A 23,619-nucleotide genomic window follows, 5' to 3' on the forward strand; every position below is an offset into this window, starting at 1 on the left:
TGTGGAAAAAATATGATTTTTTTTATTTTCACACCCGGGCGTTAAAAACTTCTGTGAAGCACTTGGGGGTTCAAAGTGCTCACCACACATCTAGATAAGTTCCTTGAGGGGTCTAGTTTCCAAAATGGGATCACTTATGGGGGTTTCCACTATTTAGGCACATCAGGGGCTCTCCAAACGCGATATGGCGTCCAGCCAATTCTGCGTTGAAAAAGTCAAATGGTGCTCCTTTCTTTCCGAGCTCTGCCATGCACCCAAACAGTGGTTTACCCCCACATATGGGGGTATCATCGTATTCAGGACAAATTGCACAATAACTTTTGGGGTCCTGTTTCCCTTGGGAAAATAAAAATTGAGGGTGAAAAGATCATTTTTGTGGAAAAAATATGATTTTTTAATTGTATGGCTGTACGTTATAATTTTCTGTGAAGCACTTGGGGGTTCAACGTTCTCACCACACATCTAGATAATTTCCTTGGGGAGCTTTCAAAATGGGGTCACTTGTGAGTGGTTTCCACTGTTTAGGCACATCAGGGACTCTACAAACGCGACATGGCGTCCGATCTCAATTCCATGCAATTTTGCGTTGAAAAAGTCAAACGGCGCTCCTTCCCTTCCGTGCTCTGCCATGAGCCGAAACAGTGGTTCCCCCCTCACATATGGGGTATCAGCGCACTCAGGACAAATTGCACAATAACTTTTGGTGTCCAATTTCTCATGTTACCCTTGCTATAATAAAAAAAAATTGGACATGAAGTAATTTTTTTGTTAAAAAAAGTTAAATGTTCATTTTTTTTAAACATTCCAAAAATTACTGTGAATCACCTGAAGGGTTAATAAACTTCTTGAATGTGGTTCTGAGCACCTTGAGGGGTGCAGTTTTTAGAATGAAGTCACTTTTTGGTATTTTCTATCATATAGACCCCTCAAAGAGACTTCAAATGTGATATGGCCCCTAAAAAAATGATGTTGTAAAAAACGAGAAATCACTGGTCAACTTTTAAACCTTATAACTTCCTAAAAAAATTAAATTTTGGTTCCAAAATTGTGCAGATGTAAAGTAAACATGTGGGAAATGTTACTTATTAGGTATTTTGTATGCCATATCTCTGTGATTTAAGGACATGAAAATTCAAAGTTGGAATTATCTCAAAGAAATTTTACCACTAAAATGAAGTACAATATGTCACAAGAAAACTGTCAGAATCATCAGGATCCATGGAAGTGTTCCAGAGTTATTACCTCATAAAGGACAGTGGTCAGAATTGTAAAAACTGGCCCGGTCATTAACGTGCAAACCACCCTTTGGTGGTTAAGGGGTTAAGGAAGCTTTCCCATCAAAGTTTTTATCCTCTTAATATATTACAATCATCATATTATATAGCACCGTGTACTTACAATTGCTCATTTTGCCTTTCTACCCAGATAATACTTCTATTTTCTCTGTTCTATGAAGAAACAGGAAGTCTCTTGTCCCTCATTTATTATGTCCTTCTTCAGCTCCTGACCCAGCTGTTCCCTCCTCCCTCCTGCCAGGGAGTTTTGCAGTGATATGAGTCATACAGTGAAAATTCACCTCTAGTTTCTACATAGAGTTTAGAAGGATTCAGCTAGTCTGTTTTTAATCACGTTATGCCATCGACCTAATGGAAAATAGAAGAATAATCTGGGTAGAAAAGCAAAATGAGCAACTGTAAGTACACAGTGCTATGTAATATGATGACCGCAATGCATTAAGAGGATAAAAACTTTAATGGGAGTGCTTCAACACTATTCCCTTGTTAGACAGGGCTGTGGAGTTGGTGTCTATTTTGGTGCAGTCGGCAAAAAATGGACCGGACTCCAAAAATATATAATAAATTGAGTAATATAGTTCAATGCAGTATATGCTGTAAATTTTTGTCATAACAATTTGGGAACTTTATGAAATGTCCTATAAATGTCTGTTCTGTTCCTGATCTAAGGATCTAGGATTTTAGTTGTGCTGCACTTTATGTACATGCTCAGTAGTGAGGCAGTGCTGTGGAGTCGCAGCTAGGAGTCTGGGAAATTGAGGAGTCGGAGTTGGAGGTTTGGTTTACTGACTCCACAGCCCTGGTGTTAGAGCGTCACAAAAGGGGAGGTGGTTACACACAGATCAAATTGTGGATAGGGGAAACCCGCTACATTCTGAGGAATAACAGAGAAAACAGGCTAAAGTAAGAGCACACGAATAGGAAATCAATGCACAAATGAAGCAGTGCTGATACATGAGAGCCAGTGAAAACTACAGGACCCTAGGCACACAAACCTCACATCCATCATGTATTACTGAGAGGGGCACTCTCAAGTTTTAGGCTAGTTTCACACTAGCGTTTATTCGACGCAGTGCACGGCGCCGCTAAGCCCCGCCCCCTGCCCGCCCCATCCGGTCATCGCCGCCTACTATCGCACATGGACGCTTGCGATCTGCGCACCCTATCTTTAGCATAGGGTGCGCAGATCGTGCGCTGGCCGTGTGCTAGTAGGATTTTGGCATGCGCTGCGCACATTTGAAGGTGCGCACCGAAATGCAACATGCTGCTTTCGTCGTGCACGGGCGCACCTTCAAAAGTGCGCAGCACACGCCAAAATCCTACTAGCGCACGGCCAGCGCAAGCGTCCATGTGCGATAGTAGGCGGCGATGACCGGATGGGGCGGGCAGTGAGCCGGCAGGGGGCGGGGTTTAGCGGCGCCGTGCGCTGCGTCGAATAAACGCTAGTGTGAAACTAGCCTAAGTCGGAAACTAGGAGTAGGTTACAAACGGTATAACAGGGGATCGAAAATTAATGAAGGAATGAAGATTGGAGACTGAACTTAGTATAATTTTTATTTTAACTCCAGTTAATCACTACCCCATCAGCTTATCAATGACAATGATGTCCTTTTTTCTCATTTTTACCTGTCCTTGTCCTCTTCAGCAGCCATAGCTTTCATATTTTTTCACTGATGCAGCTTTTTAAAGCTTCGTTTCATACGGGACATATTGTGTGATTTTTTTTATCGCTTAGTTTAATCTTCCCAGAGCGGGTTGAAGAATAAGAGAACCAATAACGCTAGTTACTATGGAAAACTGCTGCTTTTTTTTATACCTTGACTAGTTTTCAGAAATGAGGAATTCACCAGCTAGATATAAATGGCAAGCAGACGTGCATTCAGGGCTTTAGAGTAAATTCTACCAAGACAAATGGTGCGTCCATATTTCATGCTATGGTAGTAGTGTTTTCCTTTATACAGTGTTGTATCATAAATGTAATTGCTGTAACGTTCTACGAGATTCCATTCATTGCTATTACCGCAGGAGAATATCTATTAACTGTTTACCTTACCATTTAAACAAGTGAATGTGAATCCAAAATGCACACAGAGCAAGCCGAGCGTAAAAAACAGAGCCACAGAAAATATACAAGAATTTACTCCTAAAAATAAATTACAAAAATGGCTGCAGATCTGTTTTTCATTTGTCCTCAGAGCAAAGCGTGAAAACATTTATTTAGAAAGAAAAAACTTCATCCCCTGGTTTGGTCAATTGTATGTTTAAAATAAATCTGACTGTGAACATGTTTTAATGCAAACAAGTTGAACATGTTTGGTTACTGAAGACAGATGTGCCCCGTGAGAACACTTGAGCAACTCAGCGCTGTAATGGGCAAGAGCGCTGTGGGTTTCACAACCAATTGTCCAATTACGTGCTTACATGGGGAAATTGCCAGTGAAACTGCTTATTACAGGCTTTTAAGGAAAAAGTTATTTTTGCACTTTAATTTTTTTTTTCGATTGAGAATTAGAAACAATTATAATTAGGAAGTCTGGTATGCAATGAATTTAAAGTATTTGTTCACTAGGAAATAAATGGTTTCCGGCAGCAACATCCCATCCAGAAAGTGAAGCTTTGGGTACTTCCACCCCCTGAGTATCGGTTGTTATTACCAGAGAGGGCTGCTGGCAAGTCCAACACAGTGGCATTACATGGCAAATCAAAGACACTGAGCTGCTAGGACCCATTCACAAAACCTAAATATATTCTATGCGCAAGGGAATATGTCACATTGACCTGTTTGGAAGCACACACCTACAGATTGAAAGTTAGGGATGGGTGAGATGTCTGTGATAATCATTCGGGTGTGGGATCGCAATGCCCGGTATGGCCACCCAACTCCTAACCCAAGTGTGACAGCGTCATAGAAATAAATGAACTTATCACTCTCTGATCAGGAGATGGGCGACCAGATCGTGCATTGCAATCCGACATCAGACCGATTATCACAGACATCTGAAACAGCCCTTAAAGGTAATCTGTTAAGAGGTTTTTGCTACCTCATCCGAAAGCAGAATAATGGAGACAATACCCTATTTACACAACAGAAAGCATTTAACAATACACAAAGAACAACTGGTGAAAAATCGTTCAGTGCCCATAAGCTAGCACCAATCTGTGGATGATGGCTGCCGAGCAATATGACTTTTTGGGCACCACAAAAGATCGTATCACTCGATGAACAAATATTTTGCTTATTCATCGTGTGAGAGGCAGTGTGCATACAATAAGGTTATTTAAAAAACTAGCAGTATAAATGCACCTTTAGTCTAGCCCTACACTTTAGATATTTATCTGTTGACCGTTCCTTTGGCAGTAAGGTGTTTTTATCAGTTTTCTGGTGTAAAATACCTTGAAAAACTCAAGATTGTACAATAAAAATTGTGACTTTTGGTGTTTTTACACAAGTTCCTGCCAATTCTGACAAAATGGGTGTATCTTGGGCAGAACAGGGTATGAAGAAGCCAGCCCAGCAAATTTATCCAAGTTTCCAGCACATCACATTCGTGCAGACCAGTCTTAGGCTGGAGTCAGAAATAGCAACTCACAAGCGATCCGGACAACGATATCAATGTGTCAGGATCGCTGGTGAATCGCTATGTGATCGCTGGTGAGCTGTCAAACAGACAGCTTCACCAGCGATCAGCACAGCGACGCCCAGCGCCCGGCGTCGCTGTGCACGTTAGTAACCAGCGCACTGATGCAGGGAGCTGGTAACTAACGTACACATCGGGTATCTAAGGGACGCACGTCCCTTGGATACCCGATGTGTACGTTAGTTACCAGCAGATCGCTGGTCTCCCGCCTGTCACACGCAGCGATGCGTGGTGGCCAGCGGGAGACCAGCGACCAAAAAAGTCCTGGCCTTTCCTGCAGCGACCAGCGATCTCTGGTGAGATCGCTGTTGTGTCACAAAAATTGTGACTCAGCAGCGATCTCGCTAGCGAGATCGCTATGTGTGACGGAGCCTTTAGTGAATGGGCCCCTTTACTCACACTTATCTCCTATCAGAAAAGAGGCTCAGTGATGTGCTTTGGAAAAAAGCACATAACCGATCGCGCCGCTCTGCGCTTCGTCTCTCCGTCGCCTACATAGAACATGTAGGTGCAACACAGATGTATGAATGAGGTCGCATGGTCCATTTAAACTGCAAGATAATTGTGATTGATCGCTCCTAGGAACACTCCTTGCACAATAATTTTGCAGTACAACCAAGCTGCTGATCACGCAATGAATGAGCAAAACGCTCGCTTGTCGGGTGAAATGATCTTTTGTGCTGGACAAAAGAGAATCGCTCTCAGCAGCACATCGTCCTGTAAACTGGACCTGCACTGTTGAGAACAATGACAGCCTATGAGCACTGAACAATTTAATCAACATCATTCTGTGTGCATTGTTAAGTGCAGTCTCTCTGGGTAAAAAGGCTATTAAATGACCGCTGAAAGGTAAAGCATTACAGATTGGTAGTCGTTTAGTGTCGCCAGTCATTTCATGCAAAGAGACCTTTAAACATTAGATGATCGGCCAGTCGGGCTGAAATCTGCAATGTAGATCAGTCTGAGATATACTAATCAGCCTGCATGCTCTAATCGTGGATTGGTGCATATGGGGGGAATATCTATAGCTTTTCTAACATCTTATTTACTTCTGTCTCCTATTCAACTTAAGTATCATCCTGTTTTTAACTCTACTGTTATATACGATATATAATATATATCCTTAGGGATCAGAGGGAAATACTAGTTTCATATAATAAACTCGATGTCTTACCTGGTAAGAGCTCTCTGTCAGCATTTTCTGTACACCCAGGATAAGGATAAAAAAGATGACCTTTTTCTAAGGGATATGGTAGAATCCTAAATGCTGAAGTAAAAGATAAAACAGACTGGTATACAAGGATATACAGGAATGATTATTACTCAATCTTGTCATCATTTATAGTCACGACCTCATTACTTAGTCTGATGAAACACACAGCCCGCAAAACCAAATCATAATATACAGGGTAAAGATGTTTAAGTCAAAAGAGGTGAAGCAGGAGCTGCTCCAGTGAGAACATATGACACCAATAAATGAATATTTGCATTCTGTATATAGTACCGTATTTTTGTGATTAAAAGACAAACTTTTTTCTTCCCAAAATGTGGAGGAAAACGGGGGGTGCGTTTTAGAGTCCGGATGTACTGGCTCTGGCTGTGGTGGGGAGGTGGGGGAGCGGTTTCGGCGAAGCAGCGGGTCACAGAGGCAGGAGCTGGCAGCTCCGGCTAACTCCTGTACCCGCTGCTAAAGAGAAATTAATTTTCACTGCATTCCACGTCCATGGGTGTGGAGGGCAATGAATATTCATTTCTTTTTGGCATCCTGGTATGACTGGGCCCCTTACCGTTCCTGGTATGACTGGCCCCATCCTTATTGTGGTATGATTGGCCCCATTCCAGTCCTGGTATGCATGGCCCCATCAAAAAAGATAAAAAAAAAAAAAAAAGAATTGTAAGGCTATGTGCACACGTTACGGAATTCCCGCGGAAGTTACCGCGGGAATTCCATTCTGCGGAAAACCGCATTTTAAATTCCCACGATTTTCCCACAGAAATACTAGCGATTTGCAAGCGTAATTAGCTTGCAGAACACTAGCGTTTTCCAAGCGATCTGTAGCATTGCTTGGAGAACTGATTGACAGGTTGGTCACACTCGTCAAACATAGTATTTGACGAGTGTGACCAACTTTTTACTATTGAGGCTGCCTATGCGGCATCAGTAGTAAAAAGATCTAATGTTAAAAATAATAAAAAAAATAAAAAATGGTGCTTTTCTCACCTTCCGACGTCCCGCGCAGCGTTCCCGATCATCGCTCCCGATCATCGCAATGCTGCCAGCAGGAGGTCATTGCCGCAATGCATCACTGGGAATGGAACCTGCCAGCAACATCGCTGAAGCCTGGTGACGCTACGCGGGACATCGGAAGGTGAGAATATGCAGATTTTTTTATTTTAATTCTATTTTTTACAGGGATACGGTACCCAGAGCCGGAGGACAGTCTCCTCTCCTCCGGACCGTGGGTACCATCTGGAAATGTTCTGCTTACTTTTCGCATGGTGGGCACAGCCACATGTGGAAAGTAAGCAGAACAATGTAATCCTATGGGTGCAGAATTGCCGCGATTCCGCAAAATTAATGAGCATGCTGCGTATTTTCCCGCGATGCGATTCCGCTGCGGGAAAATCTGCAGCATTAGCACAGCATTGCAGAATCCCATAGGATTGCATGGGATGCTGTTTTTTTGCGGTTTCGCGGCAAAAACGTGCGTTAAAAACCACCGTGAAAACGTGGAAAAAACGCATCGTGTGAACGCAGCTTAATGGTTTGTTTTTATTAATCTTTTCAGATGGGATCATGCATACCAGGATGGGGGTGGGGCCGATCATACCAGGAACGGTATGGGGCAAATCATACCAGGAACGGGATGGGGGCCAATCATACCAGGAACGGGATGGGGGCCAATCGTACCAGGAACAGGATGGGACCAATCATACCAGGAACGGTAAGGGGGCCAATCATACCAGAATAAGGATGGGGACATGCATACCAGGGCTGGGATGGGGCCAATCATACCAGGATAAGGATGGGACCATGCATACCAGGAATAAGGATGAGGCCATGCATATCAGGATAAGGATGAGGTCTGTCATACCAGGATAAGGATGGGGCCAATCATACCAGGATAAGGATGGGACTATGCATACCAGGACCGGGATGGGGCCAACCATACCAGGATAAGGATGAGTCATTGCATACCAGGACTGGGATGGGGCTAATCATACCAGGACTGGGATGGGGCCATGCATACCAGGACTAGGATGGGGGCCATGCATACCAGGACTGGGATGGGGCCATGCATACCAGGTTAAGTATGGGGTCCTGCATAGCATTCTAGGGATGGGACCATGCATACTTGGACGAGATGGGGACCCTGCATACCAGTATAGGGATGAAGGTGATCATTTCTACCAGGATAAGGATGAAGGGGACCATTCCTACCAGGATAGGGCTGAGGGGGCCATGTATACCAGGTTAGGGATGAGGAGGCATGCATACCAGGATAGGGATGAGGGGGCCATGCATAGCAGGCTAGGGATGAGGAGGCATGCATACCAGGATAGGGATGAGGGACCATGTGTATCAGGATGGGGATGAAGGGACCATATTTACCTGCATAGGGGATATTATGTACAAAATTGACCACATTTTTTTGCTTCAGTTTTTTTTTTTTCTAATTTCCTCCTATAAAACCTAGGTGTGTGTTATGGTCCGGTGTGTCTTATAGTCTGAAAAATACGGTCATTTAAATGGAATCTGTCATGTGTAGAAACACATATACGGTATATGGCTAATCTGCAGATAAATTACATTTCTGGATATGGCAGGATTCCTTTAAAAATTAAAGAGGTTGATCAGCACTAGCATACATAACAGTGTTTACATGCAGACACATAGTTTCCTTTTAAATAGCTAAAAAAAATGATCATTCTAAAATACAATCATAAAAAAAAAAAAAAAAAAAAGCAGCCTTTTTTATTTTAGAAAGAAACTGGCAAAAAAAATGCCACTTTCTGATTATGGCGGCTTTTAAAACTAGCAGTATAATTGAAATGTCTCTGCATTTGCATTGTGTTATTACAAAACTATGAAAATCATATTTTCCTGTGCAAACAAAAGATAAAAGGCTACATGTATGTCTAATTTTGAAAACACATCTTCATTACAAAGATCCCAGTGGGGCTGATACAGATAAGCTGCTCTCTTTGATGTCTTGTGAATGGTGCATTGAGATAACTAAATTAGTATTCCCACTTCAAACAATAACACAAGTGCTAGGGGCTCCCTTTGAAACTAATACAGGCAGCAAAGCATTCCAATGGTGCTGACAATTTAATTACAATGGGCAGGTTACAAACCTATGTAGTGAAGCAACAAAGGGTACAGTATAGAAAGCAGACATACTTACTGCCCTCCCATGTGCAGTGAAGTAAATTCAGTGCTCCTTCCACCCGTTTCCAGTGCTGGAGGTGAAAAAAGGCATACGCCACAGCTTCACTGTCTCCACGCTTCAGTATATGTTCTGGAGGCATAATCAAGCTTTTCATTTCTAACAGGTACTGGAACAGAAAAGCACAAAAATAAACGCTATATCGGTGTATCATCACACAATTGCTTATCTCTGAACAAAAGGATTAGACATGTTGAAAATCAACAGTTTGATGTCTCCTCTGACATTCCGAGGAAAACCCCATACATATTAGATGGTCAGACAATCCTGACAACATTTTTGGGATCGGTCAATATTAATCTAATAGGTATGGTGACCATAGCTGTTTAAATATACTGCATAATGATGATTGATGATCTTAGAAATTGCTACTAAAGGTTGATTTTTTTTCATGTGGAGTTTTGAGGAATTTTTCTATTCCTTTCCTTTTCCCAGCTCTCATGATCCGAGTGCATATATGATGCACATATACTAGTCTTCTAATCCAGCATTTGGTATGAAAAATACAGAATTCCCCTATACATGAATGTTTCCCGTAAAATGCAAATCCGCTGTTCTTGAGTTATCGCCTGATTAGAACCTTGTAAGACCAGTACATTAGAAAGGTGGGTACAAACAATATAACTGCTGTTACAGCTCTTATAGTGGTTGTCTCCCACCTTTTCCAGGATCATGGATGGAAAATGTCACTAGTAGTGATGAGCGAGCATACTCATTACTCGAGATTTCCCGAGCATGCTTGGGTGATCTCCGAGTATTTGGATGTGCTCGGAGATTTAGTTTCTATCGCCGTAGCTGCATGATTAGCGGCTGCTAGACAGCCTGAATACATGTGGGGGTTGCTGGTTTGTTAGAAAATCCCCACATGTATTCAGGGTGTCTAGCAGTCGCTAATCATGCAGGTACGGCGATAGAAACTAAATCTCCGAGCACATCCAAATACTCGGAGATCATCAGAGCATGCTCAGGGAATCTCAAGTAATGAGTATACTCGCTCATCACTACTCACTAGTTATCCAGTGGTATAGCCTATATTTCTTCTTTTGCTAAATCTATCTTTCATTCAGAAATGTATTCTATTACCAGAAAGTGATGCATTCTGGGAAGTTAAGATGGACAATACTTAAAGGATTCAACACATTTTTGGAAAACATTATTATTTAATGGCCAAAATACAGTGCTACACCTGTTGGCTTTGTGGGGTATTGCACAGCTTCATTCAAGTAAAAAGGGCTTACTATTCTCAGTTCAGATTTGTTTTTTATTCATTTCATTGTGCATTCAGTGCATATAGGGGTGTGACCGCCCTCTTTCTGAGCTGGGAAAGCCATCCAGTCTGGCCTACACTGTTACTAGTGGTTCAGCCGCTCGACCCTTGTTCACATTCACGCCACTTGGCAAGTGAGAAGGTTTTAAATACTAGAGTAGGGACTGTCCCACAAGGGTTGCCGTGACGTGGCGGGATGGCTTGTACATTATTTTGATCAAAATTATGTTTACTAAATACCCTTATTATTATTAGCTTTATGCATTATTTGCAGTATACATTTTTTACTTTTTAGTTCAGGATATTTGTGTTTTTGCTTTTTGTTTTCTCTGGTTAATGGTCATGTGTTGATATGCGCTTACATTGTGCATACACATTAACTTACTATTCTCAGTTCAGATTTGTTTTTTATGTATTCAGGGTGTCTAGCAGTCGCTAATCATGCAGGTACCGCGATAGAAACTAAATCTCCGAGCACATCCAAATACTCGGAGATCACCAGAGCATGCTCAGGGAATCTCAAGTAATGAGTATACTCGCTCATCACTACTCACTAGTTATCCAGTGGTATAGCCTATATTTCTTCTTTTGCTAAATCTATCTTTCATTCAGAAATGTATTCTATTACCAGAAAGTGATGCATTCTGGGAAGTTAAGATGGACAATACTTAAAGGATTCAACACATTTTTGGAAAACATTATTATTTAATGGCCAAAATACAGTGCTACACCTGTTGGCTTTGTGGGGTATTGCACAGCTTCATTCAAGTAAAAAGGGCTGAACTGAAATTCTGTGCAATACCCAATGGCAATAACTGCACATTTTGGGGAAAAAGCTGCTACTCTGTCTTGACACCATGAAAGTTTATCTGCACTCAGCAGATAAAATTGTATACAGATTATGCGCACCTTGGCTCAGTGGGGTCTCAGTTCAAATACCACCAAGGACAACATCTACAAGGAGTTTGTGTGGGTTTTCTCCAGGTTCTCTGGTTTCCTTTCACACTCCAAAGACATACTTCTAGGGAATCTAGATTGTGAGCCACAATGGGGACAGCGATGATGTCTATAAAGTGCTGCGGTATTAATGGTGCTATATAAGTGAGTAAAATAAATATGGAAAAATGAACAGAGATTAAAAGCCACACATACATTGCTCTCCAGCACATAAGCCATTGTCACAGGATTCTGGCAGGAGCTTTCTCATAGAGGGCAGGGGCTGTCTCGTAAAGGGCAGAGGAGAGCTCAATGAATCCAAACTTTCCCCTGAATGGGAGACTCGGGGTGACAGATGTCAGCCAAATGGGGGCCTTTAAATTCAAGTAGAAAATCAAAATATACTATAGCCTAAAATGAGTATCAAATCGAAAGATTCTAAATTACTCTATGCTTATGAGGAGTTATCCATTCAAATTGGTCGATAAGGAACTATCTACAGTCATATGTAAAAGTTTGGGCACCCCTATTAATGTTAACCTTTTTTCTTTATAACAATTTTGGTTTTTGCAACAGCTATTTCAGTTTCATATATCTAATAACTGATGGACTCAGTTATATTTCTGGATTCAAATGAGGTTTATTGTACTAACAGAAAATGTGCAATCTGCATTTAAACAAAATTTGACCGGTGCAAAAGTATGGGCACCCTTATCATTTTCTTGATTTGAACACTCCTAACTACTTTTTACTGACTTCCTGAAGCACTAAATTGGTTTTGTAACCACATTGAGCTTTGAACTTCATAGCCAGGTGTATCAAATCATGAGAAAAGGTATTTAAGGTGGCCACTTGCAAGTAGTTCTCCTATTTGATTCTCCTATGAAGAGTGGCATCATGGGCTCCTCAAAACAACTCTCAAATGATCTGAAAACAAAGATTATTCAACATAGCTTTTCAGGGGAAGGATACAAAAAGTTGTCTCAGAGATTTAACCTGTCAGTTTCCACTGTGAGGAACATAGTAAGGAAATGGAAGAACACAGGTACAGTTCTTGTTAAGCCCAGAAGTGGCAGGCCAAGAAAAATATCAGAAAGGCAGAGAAGAAGAATGGTGAGAACAGTCAAGGACAATCCACAGACCACCTCCAAAGACCTGCAGCATCATCTTGCTGCAGATGGTGTCACTGTGCATCGGTCAACAATACAGCGCACTTTGCACAAGGAGAAGCTGTATGGGAGAGTGATGCGAAAGAAGCCGTTTCTGCAAGCACGCCACAAACAGAGTCGCCTGAGGTATGCAAAAGCACATTTGGACAAGCCAGATACATTTTGGAAGAAGGTCCTGTGGACTGATGAAACAAAGATTGAGTTGTTTGGTCATACAAAAAGGCGTTATGCATGCGCTGTATTGTTGACCGATGCACAGTGACACCATCTGCAGCAAGATGATGCTGCAGGTCTTTGGAGGTGGTCTGTGGATTGTCCTTGACTGTTCTCACCATTCTTCTCTGCCTTTCTGATATTTTTCTTGGCCTGACACTTCTGGGCTTAACAAGAACTGTACCTGTGTTCTTCCATTTCCTTACTATGTTCCTCACAGTGGAAACTGACAGGTTAAATCTCTGAGACAACTTTTTGTATCCTTCCCCTGAAAAGCTATGTCGAATAATCTTTGTTTTCAGATCATTTGAGAGTTGTTTTGAGGAGCCCATGATGCCACTCTTCATAGGAGAATCAAATAGGAGAACTACTTGCAAGTGGCCACTTTAAATACCTTTTCTCATGATTTGATACACCTGGCTATGAAGTTCAAAGCTCAATGAGGTTACAAAACCAATTTAGTGCTTCAGGAAGTCAGTAAAAAGTAGTTAGGAGTGTTCAAATCAAGAAAATGATAAGGGTGCCCAAACTTTTGCACTGGTCAAATTTTGTTTAAATGCAGATTGCACATTTTCTGTTAGTACAATAAACCTCATTTGAATCCAGAAATATAACTGAGTCCATCAGTTATTAGATATATGAAACTGAAATAGCTGTTGCAAAAACCAAAATTGTTATAAAGAAAAAAGGTTAACATTAATAGGGGTGCCCAAACTTTTACATATGACTGTATTTGAAGAATAAAGAAGTTTTAAACAGTATAATTATACTGATAATGTACGAGTCACATACGAGCCATTAACAATGACTACTGTATACCTATTACATCTCAACAGGTTTTCTGATACGTCACCTTTATTTTATATCCTACATGTCTGTTCTATTTCTAGACATTAAGCCTTGTATTAAATAGCTACAATAAAGATAACTGATTTCTTTGATCTTTTGATCTTTTTTTGCTGTTGATTTGATTAAACTAGTCCAGCCAATTACTTGACTCCGGTTCATATACCGGCAATCTTGAGATAATTTGCTAATCTGTAGAAGTGACTCAACTTTCTCTTTTCTTCAAGTAACATTGATGAGGTTGGGTTCTGGTCAAGCAAAGCGTGTTTGCTGCATGAGTGAGTCTTTCTCTGCTTGCCCCAGGCCATCATGCTGGAGGGTGATATACTAGTTAATCCTCTGTAATCCTCTTAGTTTAACACACCAGTGAAGGTCTGCATGGATCTTGTGTGGGAAAAAGTCCCATGTACCCAGGGATAATTCACCTTGTTGGTCTGGCATGGCCTTTGTTAGGGTCTTTCAGTACAGCCATATCTTGTCACGCAAGAACACGTCCATCTACTAGTGAAGACCTTTACTTGTTTGTGCTTGCAATACCATCTAACACTCCTCGTACATAAGAATGTCTAAGCAGCGTCATTATGCGGCTTATTAACAGTTATTATTTATTTATATAGCACCATTGGTTCCATGGTGCTGTGCATGAGAAGGGGTTACATACAAATTACAGATATCACTTAACAGTAAACAAACTAACAATGACAGACTGATACAGAGGGGAGAGGACCCTGCCCTTGCAGGCTTTCACTCTACAGGATGGTGGGGAAGGAGACAGTAGGTTGGGGGGTCGCAGCAGCTCCGGCGTTGATGAGGCGGTACCTCCGGTAGTGGTGAGGAGGCAGCGGGGTGATTGCAGGCTGTAAGCTTTCCTGAAGAGGTGGGTTTTCAGGTTTCGTCTGAAGGAACCGAATGTGGTTGATAGTCGGATATATTGGGGCAAAGAATTCCAGAGGACGGGGGAAATTCAGGAGACATTTTGGAGCCGGCTGGGTGAGGACCGAATAAGTGTGGAGGAGAGAAGGAGGTCTTGGGAGGACCGGAGATTATGTGAGGGAAGATATCGGGAGATTAGTTAAAAGACATATGGAGGAGACAGGTTATAGATGGCCTTGTAGGTCAATATTAGTTAGATTTCCACATCATCATGTGGCCATGCAATATTGTTACTAAAGAATAGTCTAAAAGATTAAAGGAGAACTGGTGAATGTCACTTAAATAGCATAGGAAGTAAGGCGTTTAGCCACGAACTTTGGTGGAAAATAGTAAACCTAAAAACTGAAAAAGACTGCTTCACTCAGCTGCAGTATCTGTCAGGGATGTCCCATCAAACTTACATTTGCAGTCAAAAACACGGAAATTACATATCAGTGTTTTTAGTGGGACCACACAAGAAGTCCAAAATATATTTGCCCTATTAGCACTACTTTATCTCATGTATATCCAGGTCTTAAACCACCAAGAAACAGTTTCAGGCATACTGCTTTTTTGGAAGTTGGTCACACAAGGGATATGTATTGGTGAAACTCAGACAGCCATCTCTCCCGGAACCCATCCCCCATACACGAGAGATTAACCTGACTGTTTGGGGAGAAAGAAGAAAGTCACGGCAGACTGCTCAGGCAGCGGATTATCTCCCCTGTAAAGCTGGGGTCACACTGCATTATGGCAGTCCATTAAACGGACTGCATTACACAGCGGCATAATGAGATGTAACGCAGTCTGTTAACGCTGCCATTCCCTCCCATTATCGGGCGCATCGCTAACACATGCCATAATGAAGCATCTGCACTAGTGGTATAGCATAACGCGATTGCGTTATGCTATAGCGTTACCGCAGTCCGTCAACGCTATGCATTGAACGGACTGCTTTAACGCAGTGTGACCCTAGCCTAAGCAAACGGATGTAGGAATTCCAACTGCCCTATCCCTCGCTTTCCTGTCATCTGTTGGGAGCGTTAGGCGGGCTCATATACAGTATATGGTCATCCAGTTCTGCCGAAATCAGAGAGCCAACCTTTTCCAGATGTGTAGGTGGACCATTAAGCATAGAACTAACTGGATTGCCAATATTCTAAATTAGCCACATTTTTATGAAAGGGTGTGCGGGGGGCAGTCTTGCTTTAAAAAGAGTTTGGTCTATTAAACTTCATAAGACAACTATCTATCTATCCATATAATACAATAATTGGGCTGTATTAGATACAGTGTCAAGAAGCATTCAGTTTTTGGTATACTGTGACTGAAAGAGAAAAATCCATTACAATAGTAGTTTCTTCATAGTCGGCTAGGAAAATAACAGGTATCGTTATATAGTCCATTGACATATGGGCTGACACACATTACAGTCGTAAAAAAAGAGGTTGGGAGATGGAGAACGTGTGTGTACAAAGTTCAAAAGTTCAGGTTGCATCGTCTGATTTACTGCTCGATCCTATATTTCATGTCCTTAGCATGGGGGAACTGCAGATTCCTCACAAAATTATCATCATATTCCTGGATTTACAGCCGCTGGTGACATCATCCAATTAAATCCAGAGGACATTTGTGGGACAGAGATGCCACCAAGGTTGAGAACGCTTCACTTATCAGATGGTGAGCAGTAATGGCAGTGGCAAGCAGTGCCAAAAGAGATAAAAAAAATATGATTACTTCACCCATATGATCACAATTACAGCGAGATCTGGATTTTCCTAGTTGCACATTACAGATTATCTGTCCTTTCAGCAACTTCATGCAGACGTACCTTTTATACAGTAAAAATACTACATATAAAACATTGTCTTTCTACAATGCCACCAGTCAATGCACTGAATATATGGGTACCAAGTCAAACAGCCAGTATTTCAATTCTGTGTGTCTGAAATTGGAAAAAATGGGCACGCACAAGGATTTGAGCAACTTTGACACCTGCGATTGCACTGGCTACACAGCATGCATCTGCACAAACTGAAAACAGGAGGTCTTTTGGGGTGTTCTCAGTAAGAAATGGTTAGTACATACTAAAAGGGATCCAAGGAAGAATAGCAGGTTATAGAGGTTGGGCATAGGGTCATGGGTTGAATGGGCACACAAATGGATGCCGGTAGCTGGGAAGTAACGGCTAGCTGATCTGGTCCAATTCCACAGTAGAACTATAGTAGCCCAAACTGTTGAAGAGGGTAATGCTGGATATGGCACAAAGGAGTCCGTACACACATTATATCACAGCTTGCGGTGGACCCTGCTGATCCCTGTCCATAGCTCATAGTGCCAACAATGGACCTGTGAGAATTCCAACTCAACCACAGTATAATAGAGGATGGCCAGGTCTGATTAATTGTTTTCGTTTACAGTGGTATGTAAAAGTTTGGGCACCCCTGGTCAAAATTACTGTTATTGTGAACAGTTAAGCAAGTTGATGATTAAATGATCTCTAAGGGTGTGTGCACACGCTGCGGATTCTGCAAAATCCCCACGCGGATTATCCTGCGGTTTGACACCTCTACAATGGAGTAGGTGTAAAACCGCTGCGGATTCCACACAAAGAAGTGACATGTTGCGGTTTTGAAACCGCAGCAAATCTGCGCGGAAAAATCTGCACTGTGTGCACTGCGTTTTTTTATTCCATTGAAAATAATGGTACTGTACAACGCAGCAAAAACTGAAATCTGCAGAATCTGCAGTGTGTGCACACACCCTTAGAGGGCTAAAGTTAAAGATGACACATTTCCTTTATATTTTAGGCAAAAAAAAATTATATATATATATTTTTTTTTTTTTTCCATCTATTACATTTTAAAAATTACAAAAAGCAAAATAGGCCAATGAAAATGTTTAGCGCCCTGCATGGTTGGTATCTAGTAGCACCCCCTTTTGAAAGGATCACAGTTTGTAAACATTTTTTATGTTGCCAGACAAGAGTCCTTCAATTCTTGTTTTAGGGGTTTTCATCCATTCTTCCTTGGAAAATTCTTCCAGTTCGGTGAGATTCCTGGGTCGTCTTATATGCACTGCTATTTAGAGGTCTACTCACAGGTTTTTAAATGATGCCCAGATCAGCGGACTATTAAGGCCATTGTAAAACCTTAAGTTTTCGCCTTTTGAGGTAGTCTATTCTGCATTTTGATGTGTTTAAGAACATTATCCATTTGTAGAAGCCATCCTTTTCAACTTCATCTTCTTTATAGATTGTGTTATGTTTGCATCAAGAATTTGTTGAAATTTCATTGAGTCCATTCTTCCCTCTACCCTTGAAATGTTCCCCGTGCCATCGGCTACAGCACAACCTCAAAGCATGACTGATCCACCCCCATGCTTAAAGGTTGGCTTGATGTTCTTTTCCTGAAATTCTTTTTTCTCCACACATACCTTTTGATCATTTTGGCAAAAGAGTTCTATCTTAACCTCATTGGTCCACAGGACTTGCTTCCAAAATGAATTTGGCTTGTTTAGATGTTCTTTTGCATACTTCTGATGCTGAATTTTAAGGTGTGGATGTAGCAGGTTTTCTTCTGGTGACTTTCCCATGAAGCCATATTTGTGCAAGTGTCTCCAAACTGTAGAACAAATGTACCACAAGTCCAGGGTCTGCTCAATCTTTCTGAAGGTATTTTGCAGTCAACTGGAGGTTCTGATTTGCCTCTCCTATGAGCATCCCTCACTGAAATGTTTTTTGGTCTTCCAGACCTTATCTTGACCTCCATTGTTCCTGTTAACTGCGATTTCTTAATTACATTTCAAACTGAGGGCAACTTGAAAACACTTTGCTATCTTGTGGAGTGCTAGAAAGCTCCTTAGAAAGCAGTGACCTGCTCAATGAGTGGCCTTAATTCCCCAAGGAACTCACCACTGCTGCAGTCTCTCTCTTCTTTTATTTAATTTGGCCCTTGACCCATCACTCTACCATCTTCAACACACCTCAAGTTTTCAAGGTCTTAAAATGGACGAGAAAGAATTCTGGATTACAGCTTTCACAGATGACATCATGCTATTACTAATCTTGCTTAAGTGTTCACAATAACAGTAATTTTGACATGGGGTGTCCAAATTTTTACATGCCGCTGTATATCATATGTATGGCTATGCTAGCGTTTGACTAAGGCGCTAGCCGAAACGCGCATCAGGGTGGAGCCACTCGTTCTTAGGAGTTCTGCCGTTCATGTAAGTTTTTTTGTCCCTATCACTGATTATGTTATGATTTACATCAATTCCCATGGGTGACTTACCACATACTGATTCCCTATGATGTGAGCACTGCTTTACTTATATATGAGATTTCTTTTGTGATTTCCCAACAGGGACTTCCTTTATAATGTTCCAACACTTTGAATACTGCACTGGCACTTTATCTGTATGATTTTGCTGTTGGCTATATTATTTATATGATTATATCCATATTATTGAAATTATTTCGGCACACCTTTTAACACTATCTTATCTGCCGGGTGGTGCGTCCTTGTGTTTTAATGTGATTTTACAGATAGCTTTTATCATTGCGCTGTTACCCCTGTTATCTTCAATAAATATACTATTGTTATTATTTGGACATTTTTGGTCGGTTTTTCTTTCTCTTCTCTCTCCGACTATGAGAAAGAGGTAAGCTAAGAATGGCAGTGTGATGAACTGGGCTTGTTCTGCTAGGAAACCTTGGATCCTAATACCCATGCGAATATGACCTGGATACATACCACCTACCTAAACATTGTTCTACACCTAGAACACCCCTTAAAGGCAAATACTTCTTTAATCAGAATAATGCCTGCTGTTACACTGCAAAACCTTTTTTTGGGAGACTTTTGGAGTCAACAACTTGTCACCAGGCCCTGAAGGCATTCATCCTCGGGTATTAAGGGAGTTAAGTAATGTGATAGACAGGCCTCTATTCCTTATATTTAAAGACTCTATAGATACAGGGTCTGTTCCTTTTGATTGGCGGCAAGCAAATGTGGTACCAATATTCAAAAAGGGGTGTAAAAGGGAACCTGGAAACTATAGGCCGGTAAGCTTAACATCTGTTGTGGGTAAAATTTTTGAAGGGTTTCTAAGGGATACCATTATGGAATATCTCAATGTTAATAAATGTTTAACTCCATATCAACATGGATTTATGAAGGATCGCTCCTGTCAAACTAACCTGATCAGCTTCTATGAGGATGTAAGCTCTCAAATGGACCAAGGAGAATCATTGGATGTCATTTATCTCGACTTCTCTAAAGCATTTGACACTGTCCCACATAAAAGATTGGTAAGTAAGATGAGAAAGCTTGGGCTAGGGGAAAATGTGTGTAGATGGGTAGGTAGCTGGCTTAGTGATAGAAAACAAAGAGTGGTTATTAATGGTGCATACTCAGATTGGGCCAGGGTTACTAGTGGGGTACCACAGGGTTCTGTATTGGGCCTGGATGGCTTACACAGTAAAATATCAGTATTTGCAGATGATACAAAACTATGTAAGGTAGTTAACAGAAAGGAGGACAGTTTGCAACTACAGACAGATTTGAGTAAATTGTAGAATTGGGCTGAAAAATGGCAAATGAGGTTTAACACAGATAAGTGTAAGGTTATGCACATGGGAAGGAGAAACAGATGCTACAATTACTTACTAAATGGGAAACTGCTGGGGAAATCAGACATGGAAAAAGACTTGGGCATCTTAGTCAATAAGAAGCTAAATTGGAGTGCCCAGGGTCAGGCAGCTGCCACCAAAGCAAATAGGGTCATGCGATGCATTAGAAGAGGTCTGGGGACACGAGATGAAAACATAATTCTCCCTCTGTACAAATCACTCGTCAGACCAACTTGGAGTACTGTGTGCAATTTTGGACGCCGGTGCTCAAGTAAGACATTACTGACCTTGAAAGGGTTCAAAGGCGGGCTACTAAAATGATAAATGGAGTTGGTTTACTACAACACCCAGAAAGGTTATCAAAATTAGGTCTATTTACTCTAGAAAAGAGAAGACTTAGGGGAGACCTAATATATATGTACAAGTATATCAGAGGGCAATAGAGAGATCTCTCCAATAAACTGTTTGTACCAAGGACTGTGACAAGAACAAGGGGGCATTCTCTTCGTTTGGAGGAAAGACAATTTCTGCACCAGCATAGAAGAGGGTTCTTCACGGTAAGAGCAGTGAGGCTCTGGAATTCTCTTCCTGAGGAAGTGGTGATGGCCAACTAACTGAATGAATTTAAGAAAGGAATGAATGCTTTTCTTGTGAGTAACAGTATAGAAGGTTACTAATAACAGAATATTATAGGTAGATGGTTGACCCAGCTTAGGGGGAAGGAATTTTTTTCCCTATGGAGAAAATTGGCTTCTACTCTGTGGGTTTTTTGCCTTCCCCAGGATCAACAATGCAGAACAGCTGCACTAAAAATAGGCTGAACTAGATGGACATAAGGTCTTCCTTCAGCCTACAAAACTATGTTACTATGTTACTTGTTTTCCACAAGCAACTCCTAATCTCAGTCTGATTGAGAATCTATATAATATGCTGGATAAAGAAGTCTGATCTATCGATGACCTAGTTCACAACTTAGAAATCTTAAAGGATCTTGTACCAACACCTGAAGTAGTCTTGTGGATCGATGGTTATACATATATCGAATATGAATCAAGATGTTAAATTTAGAAAACAAACATCTGTAAATGCTTAAATCGGTCAAGAAAAATCAGTCCAGAAAGTAGCATTTGTGTGAAGGAGCTCCAGATTACAAAGGATGGAGACCACATATAGCCCTCTATAACATCTCAAAACAGAGCATTTATTCATTGATTTGTGTATATTTCTAAGGTTAATATGAACTTTGATAATGAATACCAATAATACTAGTAGAGGTAGTAAATACCGATGCCATGGTTTCAATAGCTTGCACTGATAAAGTCTAATAGACTAAAATTGTTTCGTGAAGACAACCCTTGTCCACATGACCTGATGGGGCACATGGATATCAGAGGGGTGGTCTTATGCTCAGGACCATCTTCTATGAGATAGAACAGTTAGTCGTCTCTGTTCTTGTGAACATGAGACAATGATTACATCTAAATAGCTGACATGTAATACTACATTTTTCATGCAGCGGACGCGTTTTCCTAGCAATATTAACTGCTTATAAGTGCTTCTGGGATCGAGACCCATGGCAGTAAACTGATCGCTGAAGAACTTGCCCTTTGAACAGGGTGGGTTATGATGAGATAAGCCTTTATAATGAATGACTCTGTATACATGTTATTAGCAGCGGATCTGGATGCATAAATGGCTACAAAGACAAAAAAGGAACAATAAAGTATTGATTTATTTTTTCTTCATCCAAAACAGCCTTACCAGGCCACAAAAAGTGAATTTGGGATGTTAGTTTCTTGTTATATGATTACCCAATTGTATCTTCTCTTGAATGCCAATGAACAAAGAAGACAAGGCATCAGCTACAAAATTTCCTCAGTCTTGATCATTCATGCAAGAGAACAGCAATATCTTCCAGCAATTACCTATCTGGCTGCATTTTCTAATGCTTTATTAAAATTAAACAGGAATGAAAAAACTAATTCTCATTACACTGCATGATGAGGAAACATAACCTAACTGTGATCAGTGAAGATTAGAATATTTGCTTTCCACAGACAATGATGTTATGAGTTGTTTTCTTTTATACATAAATGTAAGAATTATATATTAGATTTCAGACAGCATAAAGGAATGCAATAAAATCACTGACATAATACAAAAACTATCTAAATGTATTTTTTTTGTCTCAGAAACAGATAAATAGATCTGAGAGCAGTAGAGTTTGGTAGAGGCTTTTAATAGAGAGCAAGCCGAGCGCTCCTGCCTATGGTGGAGTCGAGGAGATAGCTGTTGGCTGAACCATTGGCTGACAGCTATCTAATATGTATGGGAGGGGATTTACCAAGAGCTAACTGCAGCACACTCCTAGGAGCGACAGCTTCTTCCTGATCACTTCCCATGACCCACCCACATGAAGGAAAGAGGCCAGAGCTGCATAGCAATGAGTGAAGGGGCAATATTTGGAATTGCTATAGATAAATAGATTAAGATTTTTTTGGAAATCCCCTTTTAAAGCAAACCTGTCACCAGTTTTACCGATATGCAGTATCACCACCTTTCAAGGCCTGATCACATTCTGTACTGCTGAGTATATGCCCCCAACCTGAGCTTCAAGACAAGAAAAAGACCTTTTATTATACTCACCTCTGGGTGAAGAGTGGGCAGCTTTACCATCTGAGAAAATAAAGAACCTCATCCACAACTACCACAAAAGATTTCAAGCTGTCATTGATGTTAGAGGGGGCAATACACGTATTAAGAAATGGGATATGTTAACTTTTGATGAGGGTCATTTGGATTTCTTCTGGTGACTCGACCATGCAGCCCATTTTTCTTCAAGTGCCTCCTTATTGTGCATCTTGAAACAGTGACACTGCTAGTTTTCAGAGAGTCCAGTATTTCAGCAGATGTTATTTGTGGGGTTTTCTTTGCATCCCAAAAAATTTTCCTGGTATTTGTCACAGGTCACAGGTGAGGATGTTTCCCTTAGTAGTCATTCAAACCCATTTGTGTCAACCTCTGTGCATGTTATCAGGCCAAAATCACCAGGGTATATGAAATTCACTAACCATGAGTGGAGAACAAGTTTTGGAGTTATCATTCATATTCTCTGAAAAAAGGCCAAGAAAGCAAAAATTCTGCCGGGGTATGTAAACTTTTGAGCACAACTATATGCGGAATGGACTAAATCAGTCCTGACATCCTTTCCAGACAATAATGAAAAAGTTTCCAGCTTCCAAATATACAAAAATTTATTC

General features: G+C 41.0%; 1 protein-coding gene across 2 annotated transcripts in view; it reads right to left on the reverse strand.

The window, feature by feature from the left end:
- ST7L (suppression of tumorigenicity 7 like) overlaps positions 1-23,619 on the reverse strand; it is a 184,766-nt gene that overhangs the window by 51,667 nt on the left and 109,480 nt on the right. For both annotated transcript variants that reach the window (XM_073557297.1, XM_073557298.1), the window contains exons 12-13: positions 9,343-9,493; positions 6,108-6,200 (exon numbers count right to left, since the gene is read on the reverse strand). In XM_073557297.1, coding sequence (XP_073413398.1) covers positions 6,108-6,200; positions 9,343-9,493 — 244 coding nt within the window. The remainder of the gene's footprint in view (positions 1-6,107; positions 6,201-9,342; positions 9,494-23,619) is intronic.

This window comes from Dendrobates tinctorius, unplaced genomic scaffold, assembly GCF_039654945.1.
Source record: "Dendrobates tinctorius isolate UK_male_01 unplaced genomic scaffold, ASM3965494v1 ptg000246l, whole genome shotgun sequence".
NCBI classification, from domain to species: Eukaryota; Metazoa; Chordata; class Amphibia; order Anura; family Dendrobatidae; genus Dendrobates; species Dendrobates tinctorius.